At 41.1% G+C, this 9,962-nt stretch overlaps 1 protein-coding gene across 1 annotated transcript in view; it reads left to right on the forward strand.

Annotated features, from left to right (window-relative positions):
- The window catches only part of ccdc3b (coiled-coil domain containing 3b), a 44,919-nt gene extending 40,861 nt beyond the window's left edge, over positions 1-4,058 (forward strand). The window contains exon 3 of the mRNA XM_039770816.1: positions 101-4,058. Coding sequence (XP_039626750.1) covers positions 101-391 — 291 coding nt within the window. The 3' untranslated portion in view covers positions 392-4,058. The remainder of the gene's footprint in view (positions 1-100) is intronic.
- Positions 4,059-9,962: the final 5,904 nt, after the last annotated feature.

The following is a 9,962-nucleotide window of genomic DNA, read 5'->3' on the forward strand; positions in this document are numbered from 1 at the left end:
CACTGGTTGGCCTACTGACTAAATGCCCCCCCACGATTGATTTGATTCATTGATGAAATGCCTGACTAATTGATTGATTATTTTCTGGTCTTCTCCTCAGTTGCTGTGCTCAACTGTACAAAAGGCTTTGTTGGAGGAAGAGGAGCATGTGAAGACGCTCTTGAAGAAGGTACGTGTACTGGAGAAGGCAAACAACCACCTTAAAAACAAAGTGAGGAAGATGAAGAGCTTGTTACGACAGGCCAAGAAGGAGAGCAAGCAGGAGGCCCTGCTCCTCAAGAAGCAGCAGCAGCAGCAGAAGGTCAAGGACAAAGCGGCAGCATCCCACCCAAAGGTGCTCCTCAACAAACCCCCAAAGAAGCTCAACAACAACAACAAACTGAAGAAGTAACTGGGAATCGGATGAGCACGGCAGGGACAGCCCCTGGCATGGACAGAATGGAGGGCAAGCAAGGATTTGTGAGCCTCCAAAGTCAGCGAGGCACAGCGATGCAGATGTTCTTTACTCCTGTGGACGCCGACTGCGACTCCAACGTTCCTTCTTAAAAGTTCAACACAACAGCATGCTTTGTAACTTTTACTTTTTCATTTCATGGCTGGTCTGCATCTCTGGACCAGGATACACTTAATGAAGCACTTTAAAAAGATGGAGGGCCTCTGGGATCAGAAATGTGGGTGAGGAGATGCCACCACACAACCACACCACCCTTCTGTGCTGGGCATAGAGGGGTGGGCCAGGTAGTGGGTTAGCAGTAAGCGCCATTAGAAGAAAAGAATGGGATTGAGTTATGAAATAAAGTTTATCTGGGTGGCACCACAGCTGTGGAGGTAGGACCCCCTAGTCATTGCTACATATTTGCGCATTCTTCCTGTGCTCACATACTACAGTGCATCGAGGATCGCTGAGTCTGATTTGTCCGTGGTGTGTGTGGGTATCCCTTCTCCCTATTTGGGTCCTACCCTTATGCTGCCGGGATAGGCTCCAGCACCTCTTGATCCTGTCATGAAATAAATGGGCTGTGAGACCATCTGCTCAGATCTTTCCCAATATCTCTTAACCCAGACAAGCACACCCAGGCTTCTGGAAACTTTGTGGGTTGTGTTAAGGCTTCCATTCCAATGAACTTAAATTTCCATCAGTCCAATTTTATTCACATATAAATTTACAACATTAATGCCAATATGCATTTGATTAACAATTCTTGTGATTCTCTGAGCAGGTTTAAATTAAACGTATTATAATAACCCAGTTCTTGTACCGCTCATACATATAAGCAAATGTTTCCTGTCTCTATGCGTCCAACAAATGAAACTACAGTTACACAAAATGAAATCTTATCAAAAGAGTTTTTTTTGAACAGCTAAGAATTACTTGTTCTTTTCAACTTGACTTTGTTCATTTGACCCCCAGCGCCAACGTTTTTTAGCAGCTCATCGTCTGCACCTGGCAGACACCATTCATCGGTTCTTTCGAGTTCAGACTGAATCATGACCCGCGAACGAGTCGCACCATTCTCATTCACTGCCTTCGTAAACAGAATCATTATTTGCAAACGATTTGCGTAATTCTTGTTCACTGGATTCTCAAACTGTATCATTACCCGTGAACGAGTCACAAGATCCTTGTTTAATTAATTCCAAAACTGACTCATTACATACAAATTGCAAGATTTCCCATTACTTGTTTCTCAGAATGAATCATCACCAGCAAATGAGTCACAAACTGAACCATTACATAGAATAAGTTGTAAGGATCACGGTTACTCAATTCTCAAATGGAGTTGTTACATGCACGATACTGAACGTTATCCAATGAGATTTTTTGAACATCCAACAATTACTTGTTCTTTTCAACTTGACCTTGTTCATTTGACCCCCAGCGCCAACGTTTTTTAGCAGCTCATCGTCTGCACCTGGCAGACACCATTCATCGGTTCTTTCGAGTTCAGACTGAATCATTACCCGCGAACGAGTCGCACCATTCTCATTCACTGCCTTCGTAAACAGAATCATTACTTGCAAACGATTTGCGTAATTCTTGTTCACTGGATTCTCAAACTGTATCATTACCCGTGAACGAGTCACAAGATCCTCGTTTAATTAATTCCAAAACTGAATCATTACATACAAGTTGCAAGATTCCCGATTACTTGATTCACAAACTGAATCATTACTTGCAACTAAGTCATAAGGATCACAGTTACTTGATTCTAAAAATGGAATTGTTACACACACCATACTGAATGTTATCCAATGAAATTCTTTGAACTTCAAACAATTACTTGTTCTTTTTAACTTCACGTTGTTCATTTGCCCCCCAGCGCCAGCATTTTTAGCAGCTCATTGACTGAACCTGGCAGATACCATTCACTGATTCTTTCGACTTCAGACTAAATCATTACCCACGAACGAGTCATATGATTCTCAGTCACTGGATTTTCAACAGCCACAGGTGGAAACAACCGCAAGATTAATTTCCAGAGGCAAAACTTCAGGCGTTCACTTTACTCCTTCTGCTTTATGTAGTCCGATTACTTTTTTCAAGTAACAAGTAACCTAACCTTATCCCAGGAGTGCTGTATGTAGGTGTGACGCACATGTAGCAGTACGACACTCCCATTCAGGGCTCAATCACACAGCCAAGCAGAAAAGAGTGAACTGTGTGCAATCCAGCAACAGAAACCTATAAATAAAGCCTCAAATTGACCAATAAATATTCAACACAAGAAAATGATCCCAGACGCCACGCTTATTTTCAAATTCATGTGGTCGTGGGGAGTTTTAACTCCATTTTGCACAATTTAATGACGTTGGATTGTTTTGCCAAAGGAGAATTCCAGAAGGTTACCTGTACATGTAAACACAGATTATTAAGAAACCTGGTCTCTGTCTTAAATCGGATTATTCACCGTGACTAGATCATGTGAGTGCATGTAAACACAATGAGTGAAGTGAATCGTAATGCCAACCACTACAAATCACAGAAAACGCTGCATTGTTGTTACCTAGCAACTGCCTCTTTCCCGTTTCCCGATTTCTGCAGATGAGCGTGACAATACACTCGTTTTGAGCTTCTGGGATGGAGTGTACCGAGTATCGTTTCTATCTCTGCATTTTCAGAGTGGCAATCACCAAGAATTTAATTGTCATTGGAGAAAAGTGGGCATTGGACTACCAGAGCAACCGTAACATACGTCTCAATGAAATGTCTACACAGGACTTTTAACTTTAACGAAACAATAAATGACAAGGAGCAACACACACACAACGAGCAGAGGAAGTGCTTCCAGCCAGGCCTAAACACCTCTCTTCAGTGTCAGCGGTGTGATCCTTTTCTAAAAACACCATTTGTTTTGCAAAGGTTTATGGGATGTGAAACTCCTACGTCTTTCTGCAAATTAGATTTCATTTTGAATCGCAGGCTCATCGGTAACTTCCATTTCTACAACATTATCATCTGTATTTTGTTTTTTTGGTATTTGGTAGACTTTTTTAATCTCCAAAGGGAAATTGTCTTATTGCATAAGCACAGGGTCAGCCATTGCACGGTACCACTGGAGTAATTGTCAGGTCAAGGGCCTTAGAAACATGCAGCCGAACTCACCTTGAATGAGACACCAAGTCGTCCAAGCGTCTTAATGACAGGTCTTCATTTGCTTATTCCAATTAAACACGTGTCGGACGTGACAAGCAAATCAGATAAACGTGTGAGGCTGGCACAAGGTGCTCCCTGACGTGACCAGCCGATGTCTTTTTAACATTTTCTACAGCTCTCTGGGTAAAGAATCTGTTCTTGTTTTGCGAGTTCCCCTGAACCAACTTCCACATGGACCCTCGAGTACTTACGGACATTCCTATTGTAAGTTACCAGCTGATTTGCACCATGCACATTGCTTTGTTATACTAATTTTAAAGTCTTCCATCATGTATTTCTATAAACATGCTCCTGTATCCTTTATAACCACCCATATTGCTTCTGGACCATCTCAACACCTCATGTTTATTTCTTTCCATTTATGTCAAATTTGTTCCTTTTGTAATAAATGCAATTACTTTAATTTTTTTTTCCTCATCTGTTTTGCCTAAATGCTGTTAAACATAATACATTATGAATATGGATCCCAGTGGGATGGCACAGAGGGTTAAGTGCTGCTGCCACACCTGGACTTCTGCATGGACTGCACCCTCTAGCTCTATAGAGGTAAAATTCCATTATAACGAATATCTTTACAACGAAATTTTCATTACAACAAAGTATTTTTATGGTCACGACAGTTTCCCCATATGACACGAGTCTATAGAAAGTACATTCAGCAGCTATTTTCATTACAACAAAGTGCAAAAAAGACCTTGGAATGCCTGAATGAATCGTCCACAGAGCAGTTAGTTCTGTGGCCGCAGCTCAGCTGTGCACAACGATCCCCAAACAGAAGTCATTTTTTTTTTTCTTCGAACTTCCCTTGTACTGTTTTTTTTTTTTTGCCTTTTTTGTTTCCGGTGGTTTTTAGTGATACTTTTTACTTATTGCTCATAAACATTTGAAAAACATCCATTGGAATTTAAGTCATTGTCACCCTCCTATGGAAACGGCAGACACGGAAAAAACGATAACAGTTCATATTAGGAAAAAAAAAAAAAACATTTTTTGCAGCTGTCGATTGCTGTATTTCTTGGCCCAGTTTTGACGTTTCAACTTATGTTTCTTGTTCAGTGGTGGTTGGGTTTCAGCCCTCCTTACCTTGGCCATGTCTTTGAGCACTGAACACCTTGTACTTCTGGGCACTCCAGGTAGGTTGCAGCTCTGGAATATGAAAGTACTGGAGGATAATGGGTTCCTGGTAGCTTCACGTTTGATTCTTCTCAAATCTTTGGCAGCTAATTTGCGTCTTTTGTTCTCAACACGTTTCTTGCGACCCTGTTGACTATTTGCAACAAAATGTTTGGTTCTGTGATCACACACCAATATCTTAGCAATTCCAAAAGTGCTGCATCCCTCTGAAAGACTTTTTACAATTTTTGACTTTTCAGAGTCAGTTAAATCTCTTTTTCGGCCCATTGTGCCTGAGGAAAACTAGCTGCCTAATAATTCTGCACACCTTGATATAGGGTGTTGATCTCCTTAGGCCACACCCTCCCTCATTACACAAATACACATCACCTGACGTGCTGAAATCCAATAAGCATTCAAGTTAATACAGCTTGGAGTTGGAATATATGCATTAAAAATGATGATATGGTCAAAATACTCACGTGCCTAATAATTGTACACACAGTGTACTGAAAAACATTGATGTTGTTCATTCAACGTAAATTTTCTCTTTCAAGCAACTTAAGATTAGTCATTTAGTGTTGTAGCTTGAAATATTTGGTTTCAGATCTCAAACAAAGTAAAAAAAAATTGTACCAAAGTAAGTTATGGTGGAGGGAATAAACGTCAAAATCCTATTTCAGTTAACCTAATGGAAGGGGCCATTTGTATTTTCTTTCGGTCGAACCATCCAGCGTGCTGGCTTTCCAACTGCCAAACAAGAACAACACTTTCCCGAGTAGATTTTTAAATAAATGTAAACTGTACAGCATTGGACTGTGTTATGTTCATAATATTTCTAATAGCATAAAAATAGGTTATGACCAATAAACCATTTTAAGTTGTAACAACTTAAAAAATAGATTTACTTCAGTATAAAACAAGCAAATTACGCCCAATGACCCTAAATGAGTTGCCTGAACTTAAAAAATAGAATTACACCGAATGACTCTAAATGAATTGCCTCAACTTAAAAAATAAAGTTACTTCAGTATAAAACTAATGAAATTACACCCAATGTCCTTAAATGAGTTGCCTCAACTTAAAAAATAAAGTTACTTCAGTATAAAACAAGTGAATTGAACCCAATCACTCTAAATGATTTGCCTCAACTTAAAAATTGCAGGTTCAATAAGCTAAAAAAATTATATTGGTTCAGATTGATCATATCACGTGTGAATCATTACCTTAATTATTTTAAGTTGGAGGTTATAGTTTTTTCAGTGTATAGTAAAGAAATCTCATTACAACGAAATATTCTTTAGGTCCCTGGCACTTCGTTATAACGGAATTTTACCTGAATCTACAGTCTATATCTATATATCTATATAGTCACACATATGCCTGTGGATTACCTTCCTGGCTCTGCCGAGGTAACTGCTGCCCCTCCAAGTCAAGAGGGGGTGATGTCACTAACTGTATAGTCTCTTCCATCCACACTTCTGAAACCACGCCCAAGGAGGATGCATAGCCCCGCCCCACAGCACCCACAGAAGGCATCGCCCATTCCATTCAGACACCATTAAAGCAGGCAGTCCCAGGAGGGCACGGTCTTATTTTGGGCCCTGGTCTCAACGAGATCAGAGTGGACTTTATTTTGTGCCGTGAACAGTTGTTTCTGATATTTTCAGTTGTGCCAATTAAATGAGATAACCAGGCAGGTACAGTAATACTTAGCCTAAGTTTGTGTGGTCCGTCCACCCGGTGATGTGAAAGGCCCTATATAATAGATAGATTTTAATTTTAGTGTAGTCAGCAGGATAAGACAGACATACAGATATCCACAAAGATTCAAGACACTGTCTTCCTCATTTGCTATATATTGCTTTTGATTCCTGTATGCTTCTATTCATTTTCCTCTGATGATGATGATTATATCTGGCAGGTATTGAAAGCTCAGAAATAATAGACTACTTTAAGGTATGTGATTCACTTTTTCCCTTTCTATCTTTAAATATGCAAACCGTATCACAGACCTTGGCTTTACACATATAAGTTAAAGAGGAGACCAAATGACATCAAAGTGTTGGGGCACCACCCCGGTGACACCATATAACTTAAATAAGACAACAATGAAAGACACGCAAAATGTTGCATCTTTCAGATGTGAGCTCAGAGTTGAACTTCAAAATGGCTGAATTTCCGGTCATATGGACTCCAGGCAGGAAGGAGAGGGTCTAGGAGGGAGGATAACGGAAGTGACGTCAGTGACAGAATGGCCATCAATCTTCCACTCTGCACAGGGATGAAGACAGAAGGTACCAGAGCCCCTGGTTTGGTGGGTAATTACTATCATCATAGCCCTTAAGTCATCTCCCATGTGCATATAGAGCATCCTGCTGAAATCGGTTATTCTGTTCAGTTGGGTTGCAAGGTTCTGGCATTCCTAAAGTTCAGTTCTGGGTTCAAAATGGCCAGAATGAAACAGCATTTGACAAGGAAAAATAAACTCTTAATCCCAGTTGAACTTCATCAGACTTGTATATAAATTCTTCAGATTCCAGTAATATATACAGCAAGTGCAAGGCATTTATTTCACAAAGCTATCTTTGGAGCACCACCTGCTTTTTGAATTGCTGCCAGTCCTCATATCCGGCAGCCATCGCACCTGCACTTTCGAGCAGGTCACCCCGCTGAAGCTAAGCCTGTTCGGGCCCAGCCAGCACTTGGAGGGGAGACCATCTAGGAAAAAACTTGGGTTGCTGCTGGAAGAGACGTCGGTGAGGTTGGCAGGGGGGCGCTTACCCCGTGGTGTTAATGTGGATCTCAGTGCAGCAACAGTGACACTCTGCTGTAAAAATTGAAATAATGAGACCTAAAAAGTGAGGTCCCAAATCTCTGTGGTCATAAAAGATCCCTGGACATCTTTTGTAAAGTGCTGGGTGTATCCTGATGTCCTGGCCAAACTGCCAATCACGTCCTTGACTATTCTGCCCCCGCCTCTGATTGGCTAGTTCTCTGTCTCCTTCACAACATAATAGCTAATGTGCGGTGGGCGCACTGCTGCAAAAATGGCTCCCCGATCTCTATGAAAAGCGATACATAACTGTAGAGAGTTATTATTATTAATGCATTTGTGGTGTATGGATATACAAAACCATATTTAGCATAAAGCTGATAACATATCAATCTAACACAAAGGGGCCCAAATTCTAGGCCAGTAGATCATCCTGTATTGAGTTTCGCAGAGAGACCCCTGATCTATGGACCTTGAGGGACGCCATACTAGAATGAACTCATCATACTTTAAGCAGTTACAAAAAAGACGACGGAACTGTTAAGCTTCACAGAATAAACTTGTCACATGAAGATTTTCTGCCACACTTTCTGAAGAAACATGTCACTTAGTTGTTGTTTTTGCACAATGAAGTTTATTCCTTGTGACAGATTGACAAGGAACGGACGATGTCATATGAAGGCGTCCATTACTGACAAACTGGGCCTGACCAGGACAGAAAAAGAAGGAGAAGACCCAGATGGACAATCGCAATAAGAGGAGAACAACATCAGAGTGTGGCGTGTGAGAAGCAAACCCCTTACAGGTACTCGATTGGCTTCTTCCTTAAAAGATGACTCCCCTCACATGCCCACAGGCCGGTGCCCTCACCAATGGGCATGTCAATTAGTGACTGTAAGCAGGCCAGGTATGAGACAGTGCCAGTTTGTGAATGATGAAGTTCCTGTCCAGCACAGATTCCTGCCTCATGCCCATGGGTCCTGGCTCCCTGTGACCCCTCATTTGATAAACCAGTTGGGAGGCTCATGGATGGACAACATGATAGAACACATACAGGCACCCAATTTGTACCAGACATGTCTGGAGAGTGAATGAACAAATGAATAACATAATGCTTTGATAATGGTGTCCTTTTCTGCCGAGTCCTACTCCGATGTTTTTGGACGGCTAGTGGAGTGGACTCGAGGGTATCCAGGGCAAAGCTGGAGTCCATTTAGATGTTTCCGGAGTGATGTGATGGCAAAGTCACGGCAGGCAGCTTCCTCCTGTCACGGGTTAAATCTCTGCGTTATTAAAGCTCATTTGCAATAATTAACATCATATGCTTTGTACTGACTCATAAAAGCAGCACTCGGCCATGCTGAGCCAAATCTATTTTTGTTAGTTTTTCTAATATTTGTTCCTTTTCCAGAAAACAGGAGTTTCTCAGATGTTTCAGCCATTAGTGTTGAATTGGCACTGCCATGCAACCTGGTGCTTAATGAGCCAACCGGTGAAGCAGAAAATCAGACGCCAAGTCCCCACCGCTGACTAATTGAATACGAGTTGTGCAGCCCACCTTGAGCTCTAAAGGCAGAAAAGTACAAGGAACTGTAAAAGAGGGGATTCACATTAAAAGGCACTATAAACTGTGAATCTTTCCAGAACATTCCTTACTACCAATTAAAATAAAAAAAGTAAACTGAAAACAGGCACAGCAGTTTAAAATGCACTCATCAAGCCAAACTTGGAGAACATGAAGTGGGATTGTCAACTTGGACGGGAAGAAAAGCTGTGGCATAATAAAATACATTATAGAAGAGATACAGTAGATAGATATTAGTGTAGTAGGCAGGATCAGATAGATAGATACATTTTCTATAATTCTGCATAAATATGACCTAAAACATCATCAGATTTTCACTCAAGTCCTAAAAGTAGATAAAGAGAAACCAGTTAAACAAATGAGACAAAAATATTATACTTGGTCATTTATTGAGAAAAATGATTGAATATTACATATTTGTGAGTGGCTAAAGTATGTGAACCTCACAGATTAGCAGTTAGTTTGTCCGGTGTTTTCAATCAATGGGATGCCAATCAGGTGTGAGTGGGCACCCTGTGTTATTTAAAGAACAGGATCTATCAAAGTCTGCTCTTCACAACACATGTTTGTGGACGTGTATCATGGCACGAACAAAGGAGATTTCTGAGGACCTCACAAAAAGAGCTGTTGATGCTCATCAGGCTGGAAGAGGTTACCAAACCATCTCTAAAGAGTTTGGACTCCACCAATCCACAGTCAGACAGATTGTGTACAAATGGAGGAAATTCAAGACCATTGTTACCCTCCCCAGGAGTGGTCAACCAACAAAGATCACTCCAAGAGCAAGGCACACGTGTAATAGTCGGCGAGGTCACAAAGGACCCCAACTGAAG

Source organism: Polypterus senegalus, chromosome 12, assembly GCF_016835505.1.
Source record: "Polypterus senegalus isolate Bchr_013 chromosome 12, ASM1683550v1, whole genome shotgun sequence".
NCBI lineage: Eukaryota > Metazoa > Chordata > Cladistia > Polypteriformes > Polypteridae > Polypterus > Polypterus senegalus.